This window comes from Lemur catta, chromosome 17, assembly GCF_020740605.2.
Source record: "Lemur catta isolate mLemCat1 chromosome 17, mLemCat1.pri, whole genome shotgun sequence".
NCBI lineage: Eukaryota > Metazoa > Chordata > Mammalia > Primates > Lemuridae > Lemur > Lemur catta.
Genome location: NC_059144.1, coordinates 965,579 through 981,934, shown reverse-complemented (window position 1 = coordinate 981,934; position 16,356 = coordinate 965,579). Strand labels below are relative to the sequence as shown.

The 16,356-nt window shown below is 37.4% G+C and overlaps 1 protein-coding gene across 2 annotated transcripts; it reads left to right on the top strand.

The window, feature by feature from the left end:
* Nucleotides 1–16: 16 nt before the first annotated feature.
* LOC123622667 (putative coiled-coil domain-containing protein 144C) lies at nucleotides 17–15,515 on the top strand. 2 transcript variants are annotated; one of them, XM_045529211.1, is made up of 6 exons: nucleotides 17–249; nucleotides 6,320–6,607; nucleotides 7,532–7,734; nucleotides 8,732–8,969; nucleotides 14,092–14,137; nucleotides 15,326–15,515. In XM_045529211.1, the coding sequence occupies exons 1-3, from the start codon at nucleotides 31–33 to the stop codon at nucleotides 7,697–7,699; spliced, it is 675 nt and encodes a 224-aa protein (XP_045385167.1). In that variant the 5' UTR covers nucleotides 17–30; the 3' UTR covers nucleotides 7,700–7,734; nucleotides 8,732–8,969; nucleotides 14,092–14,137; nucleotides 15,326–15,515. The 2 variants fall into 2 exon arrangements, with proteins under 2 accessions (XP_045385167.1, XP_045385168.1); XM_045529212.1 differs by lacking the exon at nucleotides 14,092–14,137.
* Nucleotides 15,516–16,356: the final 841 nt, after the last annotated feature.

The window sequence follows — 16,356 nt, the reverse complement described above, 5'->3', positions numbered from 1 at the left end:
GTTAGAGTACTACAAGAGGAAAATGAAAACATGTTGCTTGGCCAGCAACTGGAAGGTGCTGAAAACAAAGCTAATGATAAAGACAAGGCAGTCATTAATGTGCAAGACCAATTGTATGATAAAGTGAAAAATCTTCAAGCTCAGAGTGGAAACCAAAGTCTTCCGGTAGAAGAAAGATTAAATGCCTTAATCAATGAATTCAATCAAGTAAAAGAAAGACTGTATCGACATTCAAAATGGAAAGCAGAAGTAAGTATCAAGAAAGATACATACTTTTCAAACTTCTAGAAAGAAAATTTAAAGCAATATATTTGGTTATGGCCAAACCTTGAATCTAGTTGAATGTAAAAATATCTAGGTGATAAATGTATTTGCAATACCAGCCTGGAAATGCACCTTGTTTCCGGCTAATAAAAGTTAGAGCTGAGACATGCTTTACTTTGAATAAAGACATTGTGTCACCTATGAGATTTTTATGGGTTAATTTACAATTTTTCAGTAGATATAAACTAATATTAATAATGGAGACTTATAGTGCTGAAAATACCATTTTAATATCTTTATGTTGCTACATTTTAAGACCATGACGAAGGAGATAAATGGAAATGTTCCTATCTGAAATGAGGATTTTGAAGTTAAGATTCCATTATGCGGGCTATTTTGACAGTTGAGTCCAGGTTTTAGAGATGAACTGCTCCCCCTTATCTCTGCACCTTCTGCTTCCTGGGAAAGCATTGTGTACTTTTTGTGTGCATAGATTTGCCTGTTCTGAACATTTCATTAAAATAGTCATACAATATATTACTTTAGTATGGGCTTCCTTCACTTCGGATAATGTTTCAGGGATCATCTGTGCTGTAGCATGTGTCAACACTTCATTTCTTTTTATTGTTGATTAATATTCTACTGTATGGCTATACCACTTACCCATTCATTAGTTGATGGACCTTTAGGTTGCTTCCACTCTTTGGCTATTATGAATAATGTGAAAATGAATGAATATTAATTTCCAAGTTACTGTGTGGACGCATGTTGTTACTTGCCTGCCATTGGAGTTTATCCTCACAGTTAATTGGGCTGATTGCAACATCTCTCCACCATACTCACGCTGTCCTTTTGGCTTTTCAGTTTCTGTTCATCTGGCTTCATTTATTCAGACTTGGCACACAATTTTCCTCTTCTTCGTGAAGCTTTCTCCCTGACCTTACACTTCAGCACGGGTCTAGCCTATACAGAACAACATAGCCCTAAATATTCCATTGTTTTTATTTCCTCTCACACTCTTCTGGCTGCTCCCTAAATTACACTTGGGCTTGGGGAGGTTCAAGGTGTTCTCCCATGGCCTGGATTATGTGATTCCCCACTGGGAACGTGGACCACAGGAAGAAACTCGGTCACCTTCTCCTGCATCCTGGATTCACTACCAGTTTTCAGCTGGCCCCGGGCCTATGGGCTGCTTAGGTTCCCTGTGCTTCCCAGAATTTTTAATTTCCTTTCACTTTTCTGTTGAACTCCTGTGTTCCCTCTTGCATAATATATTCAAAGTGTGATTGTCTACACACGATTTTGGTTCTTCTATGAGGATAAGTGGTGTTAGAAATGCTTCTAGTCAGCCACCTGCAAAAACGTAACAGTGCTTATTGTCTTATTACTGAGTAATGCTTCGTTGCATGGATATTCCAAACATTTTATTGATCTTTTCATCAGTTGATGGACCTTTGCATTATTTCCACTTTTTGGCTATTATTAATAATGCTGCCGTGAACTTTCATATACAGTTTTTATGTATGCATATCTTTCCATTTCACTTAGGTATGTACTTAGGAGTCAAATTGCTGGGTCATATGAAAACTCTATTTGTAACCTTTTGCGGAGCTGCCAATATATTTTCCAAAGTGGCTGTGCCATTTTACATTCCTGTAAACATTGTACGAGGGCTCTAACTTCCCTACGTCCTTGCCAATACTAATTTTCCATCTGTTTGATTGAAAAAAGATTCCATCCCAGTGTTGTGAAATAATACCTCATTGTGGTTTTGATTAGTATTTCCCTAATGAGGAATGATGCTGAGCATTTTTTGATGTGCTTATTAGCCAGCCATGTATCTTCTCTGGGGAAATGTCTATTCACATCCTTTGCCTACTTTTAAACTGGGTTTTCTTTTTTATTTATGAATTGTAAGAGATCTTTATATATCCTGTATCCTCCCTCTCGGTGGTTTGCCTTTCCACTTTCTTAATGATGGTATGTTTTCAAGCACAGAAGTTTTCAATTTTGATGAAGTTGAGTTAATCTGTTTTTTCTTTTGGTGTTATGGCTAAGAAGTCACTGTGAAATGTAGTCACACCGAATTATGCTTCTGTTTACTTCTAAAGGTTTTGTAGTTTTAGCTCTTACCTTTAGCTGTTATATTTGGAGATAAATTTTAGATTTGGTCTTTGGAGGGAGTCCAACTTTATTCTAAGGCATGTGGATATGCAGTTTTCCCAGCATCAGTTGTTGAAGAGTGTACTTTTCCCATTTAATTGGTTTGTAACCCTTTTTGACGATCAATTGATTATAAATGTGAGGGTTTATTTTTGGGTTAATAATTCAAATCATTGATCTATGTCTATCCTTATGCCAACACCAAATTAAATTTTACAAGAGCTCTTTTCTTAATCATGTTGCGTATTTCCAGTTCTCTTACAATAGGAAGTCAATGTAGTGGAAAGTCTTTAACTTCATTTTTTGCTTTTTAAAGGAGCGTGTGGCCAGCTTATACCTTGCTGACTCCGTGACATGATGGCAAGTCAGGCTTACAAGGGCAGAGTCTGTTCTTTTTTTTGACTTTTCGTTCAAACTTTAGTCTGTGGCCTAGAGACTCCCTCTTGACTCCCATTTCCATAAAATCTGGATCACAGGCTCCACTGACTGAGTCTGCTATTCACTGCATTATGTTTTATTAAGTCATTATAATTTATAGAATCATTTATATTTTTTTGCTGTTTATGAAAGAGAAGGTTAGATCTGAGCTTCAGCTTTCCTCGTTGCAAACTGAGATAATCCATCACCTTTCAGTTCACAGTAGATGTTCCTCTGACCTGGTACCTGGTTCTTCTCTATAGCACTAAGAACTGATTTTTAGGACACACACCGCAGTGGCATAGGTATGTGTTAGTGGTGGCAGGGCGCTGATCTTTGGGCCTCCTTGTGGTGTACAGCAAACCAGTGATGGCAGTAGTGGGCTCCTGGGTGGCAATTGTATCACCAATTTTATGATAGCAGTGCTTGGCTAGTCCCTGGGCCCCTGGGTGGTACATTTGGGTGGACACTTATGGCAGTATGGTGGGCAGTTGTCAGCAGTGTCCAGCTTGACAGAGTTGTCCCTAGGCTCCTGAATTGTGTGCTGGACAGTAGGATTGTCCTCGGGCTCCTGGACAGTGTCCATGGGCACTGAAAGCAGCATGTAGGGTGGCCAATCCTCAGGCCCCGAGGCTGTGGGTGCCACAGCAGTGGTGACACATGGCATAGGCCCACCCTCAGGCCCAGAATGTGTGCTAGCCTAGGAGGGATGAACTGATCCTCAGGGCCCTGGAAGGTGTTTGTGGGTGCAGCTGGAGGAGCAGCAAAGGCAGTTTAGTTGCCCTTGTTTTCAGGCTCTCATATGACACATGCAGGTGCTGGCCACAGCAGGTTAGGTAGACTGGTTCTCAGGCTCCTTGATGGTATATATGAACTAGCCAGTCCTCGGGTCCCCTGAAGGTGTGCACAAGTGAACCATGGCCCTGCCTCTGGAGGAGGCCGAGTTGCTTTCATAGTCAGTGGCCTCAGTCAAGTGGCCCCCTAGCTCTGGTGCACATGCACTCAGGCTCCCTTTGTCCTTGGGCAGCTTCCCTCCTGGGCCAGACCCCCTAATTCTCAGGGGGTTAGGGTGGTGTGTGATGTAAAGTTTGGAGCCCATCTGCACTGCTGGGTTCAGCAGGTACACGATGTTGTAACCCTCTACGGGAACATAGTGGGATGTCAGTGCGGTGCCAGGGAGGACATGTGGCGGCTGTTGAGCCCCAGGGCAGGATGTAGCCCAGTGAGGATTTGGCTCTAACATGGCATTGTACTGCACCCTCTCAGAGGGTACGTGGGACTCGGCGTGAATTGCCTCTCAGGAGCTCCCTATGCTCAGTTCAGGGCCTGTGAGGGCTGAGGGGTCCCCTGTGGCTTGGATTGCAGGTGTCCTCAGGGGAATGTGGATCACTGGGGTTCATTCCCTTCCCTTTTCCCCACAATGGGAAGTCTGGCCTGGCTCTGAGCTGATCCCAGCTGGAGTGGCTTCTTCCCTTTCTTTTGCTTCCATGGTTCCATGGGTTCCTATTACTTCCCTGCTGAATTCCAGAGCTCTCTCTTAGAGGCTTTGTTCAAGGTGTGGTCATCTAATTGTTTTGGTTCTTCTCTGTGGAGGATACAAGTTCTGGTTGCCTCCCTCAGCTCTGTCGATGATGTCTCTGCCTATGGCATGAATATGAAAGAATGAATGGAAAAATGTTTTAAAACCAGCACAAGCTACCCTCTGGTTACAGTTTTTGTTTATATTCCTCCTACTTCAAAAATACATCAATTCCAGCTCAATAACCAGCCACAAGTGTCCTTTAATATGGCATCAGGCTCAGGCTTAAAGTGCAGGATCTACCACCATTCCAGATGAGTGTACTCAATGTATAACATTTTTGCACCATTTTAAAGTCACAAAATTGTGATCTGTACCATCATAAGTCAGGGATCATCTGTGTTTGGTAAATCGACATGTGGAGAGGCTGCAAATGGGAAACAGGTATTTGAATCCAGAAAGTCCTGGATCCTTGATATTTAATTTTCTTTAGCTTATCTCCTGCATTGATTTTACTTTCACCCGCTGTGGAGCAGCAGTGCAGTTTCCTCCATGTTTTAGTATCATTTTCTCCACTGTCCATGTAAGCCTTCCTGTGAGTCTCTTCAAGGGCCATCACGCTTCCACTGACAGTCTCCTTGGAGGCCTTTTGGTTTTCATTCTTATTCATGTCTAGGTCCTTTCAGCTTCCACCTTCCTCCTGGTGTAAAGGTATCTGACATGTTTTAACAGTTGTTGTTGTTGTTTTTTAATGGCAACACCCCATATTTAATATCAGTATCTGTATCAATTATCTATTGCTGTATAATAACCCACCTCAAAATTCAGTGTCTCAAAACGTTTACTTTGTTCACAATCTTCAGTTTTAGTGAAGGCTGAGTAGGGCCAGCTCATTTCTTCTTCATGTGACAACAGCGGGGGTGACTTGAAGCTGGGGACTAGACTCACTTAAAGGCATGTTCATTCATATGTCTGGCCGTTGAAGCTTACTCTTTTGCCTGGCACTCTAGGTGGGGCAGTCAGCTGAAATGTCTATACAAGGATTCACCATGTGGGTTGTGCTTCCTCACAATATTGTGGCTGGATTCGAAGGACAAGCTTACCCAGAGGGGAAAAGTCAGGTGGAAGCAGAATTACATTTTCTAACCTAACCTTATAAGTCACACAGCAGTTCTGTCACATTATAGTCACTAGAAACTGGTTACTAAAGCCAACCCATACTCTGGAGAGGGAATTTCATGGGAGTTATATCAAAAAAAATTTTAGACATGCCTTAAAAGCACTACTTCACTCACCTGTTATAAATCAAATCAGCATTCCATCTAAAGGAAAGTAATTTGTTCCAACTCAGTACCACCGAAATCCCAGCAAGTATTTTCGTTTGTTTTTGTTTGGTATGCTACCTTATTCTGTGTAAAGTAACAAAGGATTACAAGACAGTGCTGTAGAATCAAGGCATTTTTATTAAAAAGAGAGTATAGATCTTGTCATTAAACTTGTACAATGAGATATGATTGCTTTGTAACTCCAGGAATCATTGCTCCTTGGAAAGCAATTAAATTAGCGTAAAACCTTTGCAGTTCATAAAAATAGTTCAGTGTAATGTCCGTAAAATTTCTTTAGAAATTTTTTGGGAATAATGATGGAGGAACGGGTATAAGACTTCCTACTAAGCGAGTTTAAGGAAGAAAGAATTGAATTAATCATAGACAATGTCCTAAGATCAAGTGTAAATGTTGTGTGAAAGAGTAAAGTATGTATTTTGTGAATCCCAGTGGTTTAAACTTTGCTCTTGATTTTCTGAATCATTCAAATGTCCATCTTTGAAGAATCTACTACAGTATAGATAGCATTTTATTGCAGCTCAATGTATTTCAAAATGTGTTATTAGTTTTCTGATACCCTATTCTCAGCCTACTTCCTTCATTATTAAACTACATTATTTTATTCATGCAGGTTGATGACTTTATGGAATCATTGGAAAATGTATGTTCAAGATGTCGCTATCTGGATGCCAAGACTCAAGTTGATCAAGAGGAATTATTCTCTATGAAAGCAACACAAGAACAATGTGAGATGCTAGAGAAAGAGAACATGAAGTTGGAAAAAGAATTTTGGGACCTCAAAAACCATATGCAACAGATGGTAGATCTTGGTGAAATTAAAAAGTATGAGGACGAGGTTGAAGAAAGAGCAACACAGGATGTTGTAGAAAAAATAAAAGAAGTCAATCTATTTTTGCAGGTTAGTTAAGTGTGAAACGCACTTTCATTCATTTCACTGCAGATGATACTGTGATGTGTTCATTGTGTGTGTTTCCTCTACTTCCGTTATAGCAATTGGTTTTGTAGATTTCTAGAAGGAAGGTGGCATATGCTTCTCCCTTTAAATCTTTTAGTTTCTATCATCATTATAAATAAATTCATCTTTGAGAATATTGAAGCTCCTTAGACAATCATTTGATTATTAAGGCCAGTTAGCATAAAACAATACTATTAGGAAAAGAAAAAATTGTGATTTAGAAATTATACTGTACTCTAGAGTTTCTTTTTAAGTTACATTGCTCAACTTTTTAAATTTTAAATTGATTATATTACTCTTTGGATTATTAGAATTCATGAGTACTAATTTAGTAATGATTCAATTTTTTATAATTCTGATTAAATTATCAATTTAGTTGATAATTGATGTTCAATATATTAAACCTCAGCTTCTTTTGTCACATATTTAAAGTTGTTCTCGGAGAATGGGTGTCCTTTTAGCATTGTGGGTGGTCAGCCTGGGAGTATCACTTGAGACTACAAATTGGAGATAAGCCTGGGCATCGTAATAAGATACCATCTATACAAAAAGTAGTAAAATTAGCCAGGCATGGTGCTGCACATGTGTATTCCCAGCTACTGAGGAGGTAGAGGCAGGAGGATGGTTTGAGCCCAGGAATTGGGAGGCTGCAGTGAACTATGATCTGGCCACTGCACTCCAGCTATAGTGACAGAGACACTATCTCTAAAAGTAGAAATAAATAAATAAAAGACAGACACTGTCTCTAAAAATATAAATAAACAGACAAAATAAAATAGCTCTCTGATTCAAAAGTAAAGGAAACAAATATGCAGGAATTGTTCAGGTTAAAGGATACTAAAAATGTATCCTTTTTATGTGTTTCAGTCACAAGCGGCATCTGAAGAATACATAGAACAGATAAAAGAGGATCGTGTGGCTTCAATAAGAAGTCAGACAGAAGTGACAATTAAAAATCTGGAATCTGAAATCTCCAACATGAAATTTTCTCAAGGAGAAGTGGAAAAGTATAACCCCCTGTATCAAGGAGAATGAAAAGCTAGGAAATATTTGTTGAAGAAAGCAAAAAAGTAAGTCAAAATATGGAATAGAAAATAAATTAAGATCATTAATTTGCCTTGAAAGCATGCTTTTTAGTGAGATAGGTTCATGAGATTAGTGGGAAGTGAAAGCTAACTAGATAACAGAATTTTGGAAAACAATGTTAATAAATGAACTATCTTTAAAAATGGTAGTCCAGGGCAGTTTATGACTCTCCCTGTTGTTTGGTTATATATGGCTTTTTTCCCCCTTAATATTCTCGTGTAGTTAACCTTACCTGATAGTCTTTCCTTGAAGTATTTTTCAAGCCTTATAACTTGGTATTATTGTTATGCAATTGCTTGTCACCATTCTGCTCATAGAAATATTACGAGTTTAACTACTTTTTGGAAGATTACAACTTAAACTGAAAAAATAAAGGAGTACGACTACTCTTGGCACATTTTGACATTCAGTAAATTAACTTCTTTACATTGGTTTACTAAATACAATTATTTCTACCTTTTTTAGGGATAATCCTTTTATGATATATATTTAAAGAGTACAACATGATGTTTGGATATATTTGTACATGGAGAAATGGCTATTATAGTCAAGCAAACTAACACATTCATAATGTTCATTATCCCTTACCCTTTAAATACAAGTATTTCTAATGGAATCCTCAAGAATCTTATAAATAAGGCCATTCCAGGAGGCAGCAGGTGTTACCTGTTAAGCCATACATCATTGATAGAGATTTCTCTCCCTTCCTTGCTTTACTTGAATTACTTATTTTGTAGAAATTCTATTTATATATATATATATATGCATATATATAAACACACACATACTATATATATATACACACATACATACTTCTGTAGAACAATTGTAAAACTATAACTGCATACAGTAGGCATGCTGTGATGCATTTTCACAGTTAAAACACTATTTAATGGGAAATTCCATTTACTCTTATGGTAATTTTATAAAAAATGCCATCATTTAGGAAAAAATGAAATACTAAACATTTGTCTTTTGCAGTTTTCGCAGAACTCCTGAGCGACTAGCAGCGTCCAGTCGCAATCTTGTTGAGGAGACACAGGGGACTGGAACTTGCTTTCCCACTCGAGCTATGAAGAGGGGCACAGAAGCACCTTCTGTTGGAACTGTTCATAATGGCTTAGGTCTTCACAGAGAGTTTTCTTCAAGAGAAAACTCAATGTTCTTTTCCTCATTCCCATGGACTTCAGATGCCAACTTGGAGACCTACTTGACTGAGGTTAGTTATATTGTCTTCTTTCCTTTGGGTTTCAGATTTCTGATATAATTCTTGTTTCTCATTTGGTGAAATACTGTGTTGTTAAAATGACCTATGCATGATAAATAAAGGTCATAATTATCTGTGTTAATAAAGAGAGGAAAGTGAAAATTTTCCATTTTCTTCAAGTCCCTGCAGCTGTCATTTTCAAGAGATACCTGTATATTAACATTATTCAATATATGGAACTAAAATGACACGTTTGAAATTTCTTTAAAAGCAGCACTTAAGTTAGATTTTAGAGACTGAATCTTACTGCCTAACAACTAAAGGTATATTGCGAGGTGCTTTGGCTTACTTTCTAGTTGATTTTAGTTTGGCTATTGTTCATAACCCTTTTAAAGCTTTTTGTACCGTCTTGAATTTTCCACCCTTAATCACAAGTCAATGATTGCCATCCAAGCACTTAACCATAAATAGATGTTTATTATTAAAAGCAATCCAAGATAAATAAGTTTGAGGAATTAAATAAACCTATAGTATTTAGATTAGATTTTAAATTAAAATATTTGTCATTTTCTACGTAATAGTATATCTTTAATTGCTATGTTACTTACAGCATTTTTATCTTAATTACTGTAAAATTAGGCTATTGATGGGCAATTTCACAGCACTTTTTAAATACTTAAATCAAGCAAATATTTGAATTTTTTAATTCAGGATATTATGGGGGTACAAACATTTTGGTTACATGTAATACATTTGCCTCACCCAAGTGAGGGCTACCAGCATGTCCTTCCCCTATAATGGTGTGTTCCACTTCCGTTCGTTGTGGATTCCCCCCCAACCCCAGTCCCCCACCTGATTGGCACCCAATGAGTACCTTAGTGTTCCAATTCGATGGCGAGTACAGGTGGTGCATGTTTTTCCACCCTTGTGATACCTCATTTTGAAGGATGGGCTCAATCTCTATCCAGGATAGTATAAGAGGTGCCAGTTCACCATTGATTTTTGTAATTGAGTAGTATCCCATGGTATATATACAAACCACATTTTATTAATCCACTCATGTGTTGATTGGCACTTGGGTTGTTTCCACTTCTTGGCAATTGTGAATTGTGCTACTATAATATTTGAATGGAGATGTCTTTATTGTAGAATGTCTTTTGTTCCTTTGGATAGATGCTCAGTAGTGGGATTGCTGGGTCAAATGGTATTTCTATTTTTGGCTCTTTGAGGTGTCTCCAAATTACTTTCAACAGGGGTTGTACTACTTTGCAGTCCCACCAGCAGTGTATGAATGTTCTAATCTCTCCACATCCATGCCAGCATTTGTTATTTTGGGCCATTCTCACTAGAGTTAGGTGATATCTCATTGTGGTTTTGATTTGCATTTCCCTAATGATTAGAGTTGTTCAGCACTTTTTTTATATGTTTGCTGGCCATTAGTCTCCCTTCCTTTGAAAAGTTTCTGTTCATGTCCTTTCCTCATTTATTGATGGGGTTGTTTGATTTTTTTCTTGTTGATTTTCTTAAGTTCTATATAGATTCTTCTTATCAGCCCTCTATTGGATGTGTAGAAAGCAAATATTTTCTCCCATTGTGTAGAATGTCTGTTCATTCTAATGATAGTTTCCTTGGCTGTGCAGAAGCATTTTAATCTGATCAGGTCCCATTTGTTTATTTTTGTTGCTGCTACGATTGCTTTGGGGGTCTTCTTCATAAATTCTTTACCTAGGCTGGTGTCTAAAAGAGTCTTCCCAATATTTTCTTCAAGGATTCTTAAGCTTTCGTGTCTCAGGTTTAAGTCTGTTATCCGTCATGAGTTGATTTATGTGAGAGGTGGGGATCTAGTTTCAGTCTTCTGTATGTAGATATCCACTTTTGCCAGCACCACCTATTGAATAGAGATTCTTTTCCCCAACATATATTTTATCTGCTTTGTCGAAGACTAGATGACAATATGAGGATGGTTTTATATCTGGGATCTCCATCCTATTCCAAAGGTCTCTATCTCTGTTCCTGTGCCAGTACCATGCTGTTTTTGTTAGTATAGTCTTGTAATAAAGTTTGAAGTCTGGCAGACTGATGCCTCCCAATTTATTTTTTTTGCTTAAGATTGCTTTGGCTATACGAGGTCTTCTCTGGTTCCAGAAGAAACATAGAATTATTTTTTTCTAAATTTGTAAAGAATGATGGCAGAATTTTGATAGGGATTGCATTAATTCTGTAGATCACTTTAGGTACAATGGACATTTTAACAATATTGATTCTGCCAATCCAGAAGCATGGTAGGCATTTCCATGTGTTTAGATCCTCTACAGTTTCTTTTCTCACTGTTTCGTAGTTCTCCCGATACACGTCTCTCATCTCCTTCCTTAAATATATTCTAAATATTTAACTTTCTTGGATGCTGTTGTGAAAGGTGTTGGGTCTTTGATTTGATTTTCAGCTTGACTGTTATTGGCATTTATGAATACTGCTGATTTGTGCGCAGTAATTTTGTATACTGAGACTGAATTCGTTTATCAATTCCAGGAGTCTCTTGGTTGAATCCTTGGGATTTTCTAGATATAATAGTATCTCATCAGCAAAGAGTCAGAGTTTGACGTTTTCTGCCCCCATTCAGATGCCTTTCATTCCCCTCTCCTGTCTGATAGCTCTGGAAGGACTTCCAGCACTCTGTTGAATAGAAGTGGAGACAGTGGGCAACTTCGTCTGGTTCCTGTTCTAAGCGGGAATGCTTCAGTGTTTCCCCATTGGGTATGATATTGGCTGTGGGTTTATCATATATACCCTTAATAATTTTAAGGAATGTCCCATCTATGCCTATTTTGTTAAGGATTTTTATCATAAAAGTGTGCTGGATTTTGTCAAATGCTTTTTCTCCATCTATTTGGAGAATTATATGGTCTTTGAATACGGTTTCTATTCCCCCGTGTATATTATTGTCTGCTTTGTCAAAGATCAGATGGTTGTATGTGGATGGTATTATATCTCAGTTCTCTGTTCTGTTCCATTGGTCTGTGTCTCTGTTTTTGTGCCAATACCTTGCTGTCTTGGTTACCATAGCCTTATAGTTTGAAGTCTGATAATATGATGCCTCTGGATTTCTTCTTTTTGCTTAAGATTGCTTTGACTACTTTGGCTCTTTTCTGGTCCCAAACAAAGTGTAGAATTATTTTTTCTAGATCTGTGAAATATGACATTGGTATTTTGATGGGGATTGCATTGAATCTGTAATCAATGTAAAATGTATGGACATTTTAACGATGATTCTACCGATCCTATGAACATGTTATGCTTTTCCATTTTAAGTCATCTGCAATTTCTTCCCTCAGTGCTTCACAGTTCTCCTTGTAGAGATCTTTCACCTCCTTGTTTAAGTAAGTACATTTGTAGGTATTTTATTTTCTTTGTAGCTATTGCGAATGGTACTGAGTCTCTGATTTGACTCTCAGCTTGACTTGTTGCTGTATAGGAATGCTCCTGGATTTGTATTTTGTAACCTGTGACTTTGCTGAATTTAATTATCAATTCCAGGCATCTCTTGGTGGTGGAGTCTTTGGGGTTTTCTAGATACAAGATCATGCCGTCACCACAGTGGAATAAAACTAGATATCAACTCCAAGAGAAACACTCAATTCTACACAAAGTCATGGAAATTAAACAACCTGCTACTGAACGATCATTGGGTGAATAATAAAATTAAGACTCAAGTCAAAAGATTCCTCAAGCTGAATGACAAAGGGGACCCGAGCTCTCAAAAACTATGGGATTCAGCAAAAGCATTCCTATGGGCAAAAGTCATAGTCTTAAATGCCTACATCAAAATGACAGAAAGATCACAAATTAACAATCTAACACCAAGCCTCAAGGAATCAGAAAATGAAAAGCAAACCAAATGCAAAGCCAGCAGAAGAAAAGAAATAACTACTGTCAGGCAGAACTAAATAAAATAGAAAGTAAAGAAAAAACGAAGTATCAATGAAACAAAAAATTGGTTCTTTGAAAAGATAAGCAAAATTGAGAGCTCTCTTTCTAGATTAACCAGGAATAGAAGAGAGTGGATCCAAATAAGCTCAGTCAGAAATGAAAAAGGAGGTATTACAATGGATACCACAGAAATTTAAGGCCAAAAATGTCATCTGGAAATACTATGAAAATTTGTATGCACATAAACTTGAAAACATAGAGGAAATGGACAAATTACTGGAAACACACAACCTCTCAAACTCAATCAGGAAGAAACAGATCTCCTGAACAGACCATTAACAAGCAACTAGATTAAAGCAGTAGTAAACAATCTCACAACACCAACAGAAAGCACCGGACCAGATGGAATCACAGCTGAATTTTACTAGACCTACCAAGAAGAACAATTAATTCTACTCCATAAATTATTCCATAATTTTGAGAAGGAGAGAATCCTCCCCAACTCATTCTACAAAGCCAGTATCACCTTCATACCAAAGCCAGGAAAGGACAGAACAAAAAAAGAAGACTACAAGCCAATAGCCCTTATGAATACAGATACAAAAATCCTCAAGAAAATACTAGAAAAAACTAAATTCACCAGCACTTCAAGAAAATAATCCTGCATGACTGAGTGGGCTTCATCCCAGGGATGCAAGGATGGTTCAACATACATAAATCAATAAATGTGATTCACCACGTAGAAGGAAAAACAAAGACTATATATGATCATCTCAAGAGATATAGAAATTTTATTTTAAGGAAAAATTCATTAAAATGAAAAACTGTTCACACTTTCATAAACAGCAGGGTTTTGCTAAGAATTACAAAATAACAGATTCATGTGAAAATATAACTTGAATTGCCTGACCCTTGTACTAATAAGAGAAAGTGTCACCCTTCTGAAATGATGTATACTCAATATACCAATTATTAATTTTACTTTTTATGAGATTAATGTAAGCAGCATTACACATATACTCTATTAACTAAATGTAAAATAAGTAGGGTTTTTTAATTTATGTGATTATTTTTCTATTTAAGCAATTGTGAAGTTAAGTCTAGTTTCCACAAATATTTAAAGCCACATTATGTAAGTGATATATGATTCCCATGAAAATGTCTGTGGTTTACTTAAACATTCTAAATAATATTTGACTTATTTCAGATGACACACAAGTTGGAACAAAATATAAGTATGGAACTACAAGAAGGTATGCTGTGAAAATGTATGAATTAAATTGGCATTAATGACTTGATTTCTGAAATCGACCATAAATACGAAGTGGCAATCTTTTCTATTGTTTGGTTAATAGACACTACACTTCCTCTTACACACATGTAATGAAAGATGTGAAAACATTAACATTCATACTGAACAGTATTCTTATGCCACATTAATTCCACATGGCTTTAAAAAATCTCATGAACTTTATGTATCTTTTTTTTTTCTGTCTCTACACTTTATTCACTGCTGCCATCACTATGATACTGTCAGTCAGCACATGAAACAATTCTCTGAAAACCAAGGCATCATCAGCTTCCTGGGATTACGTTAGTGATTTAAGGCCAAAAGACCCCAGGCTCGTGTAGTAACATTTAGCCAAGTAGTGACAGTTCATAAGCAGTCACTTGACTGGTGACATTTTAAATCAATCATTTACTTTGTCATTAGTGTACTTTCTCCCTGAGGAAAAGTTCCATATTCCTTAACATGGGAAAAACACCCATATCAACTTGGTTCTTGTCAATGTATTCAACTTCATCTCTTGCCACATACCTTAGTCTGCCCCTTTGCTCTAGCATCTCACAAACTAGACTACTTAGAATTCCACAGTGCTCCTCCTTATTGCCCCTGCTTCCTCCTCCCTTTACCTGGTATGCTTTTTCCTTGCTCTTCAGCTATCAACTTGCATATCACCTCTACCAAAAAGTCTACAATATTGACACAAAACTTGGACAGATGGGCCTCCTGTGTGTTCCAGTAGTGCCCTGTTTTATACTTGTTGTGGTCTCTATGACTCTGCATGGAAGTGGCCTGTTTGTCTGTTTTTTCATGTTATGTTATTGTTGAGGACAATCATATATGGACTGTATCAACCCCACCTCGTAATTCCAGTGCTTGTCATAGTACCTCAGCATATGGTTGTTGAATAGGGAATGAAGAATGAGAAAAAACCAGAATCTCTGATACTTACCCACAATGATAATTACTAATTCAGTGTGCAACTGTGGGCAAATTATATTTAACAGTAATTTTGTATTGTCATTGTACATACATATTTCTCATTCTTTTTGATAATGATAAAGTTTCCAACTGTTTTTTACTGACTTACACTTAGTTCCTATGAAATCTTTTAGCTAAAAAATAGAATTCTTTTCCTTTTTCTTTTTCTTTTCAGGTCTTGCTGAATTAGAATCTGGATGCTCTTCTCTAGAAAAGCTTCTCCTCTAGGATCCACTGATGAGGCAGATATAAATCAAGATATACTTTGGACAGCATCATCACAATATGTACCATTTTTGAAAAATTCTATGATCTGAAAGACTTTTAAGTGGATCTTGCAAATAAAAAGCAGTTTTACCTCCTTAGACTATAGAAATATCAGGTATTTATTTTTTATTCTTATTTTTATTTTATTTATTTATTTATTTACTTATTTATTTATTGAGACACAGACTCACTCTGTTGCTGGGGCTAGAGTGCTGTGGCATCAGCCTAGCTCACAGCAACCTCAAACTCCTTGGCTTCAGTCATCCTCCTGCCTCAGCCTCCCAAGTAGCTGGGACTATAGGCATTCACCACCATGCCTGGCCAATTTTTTCTATTTTCAGTTGTCTGGTTAATTTTTTATTTTTCTATTTTTAGTAGGATGGGGTCTCACTCTTGCTCAGGCTGGCCTCAGACTCCTGAGCTCAAGTGATTCTTCTGCCTTGGCCTCCCAGAGTGCTAGGATTACAGACGTGAGCCACCATACCAGGCCTGTCAGGTGTTTAAACAGCCAAACAACCAAATTTTCACCAATACTTGGTTGGAGTAAATTGATGGTCGATTTTTTAAATTTAATTCAGGATATTATGGGGGTACAAACATTTTGGTTACATGTTATGACTTGGCCACACCCAAACCATAATTTGAGGCATGCCTTTTCCCCTGTACAACGCCTACCATGTCCATTAGTTGTGAGTTTACCCACCCCCAAGCTCCCAATCCCTGAAGAATATTACTACCATATGAGCACCATAGTGTTGATCACTCAGTGCCAATTTGATAGCGAGTACATGTGGTGCCTATTTGTCCATTCTTCTGATGCCTCACTTCGGAGGATGGGCTCAAGTTGTATCCAGGAAAATATAAGAGGTGCTAGATCACCATCGTTTCTTATAATTGAGTAATATTCCATTGTATACATATACCAAATTTTAATAATCC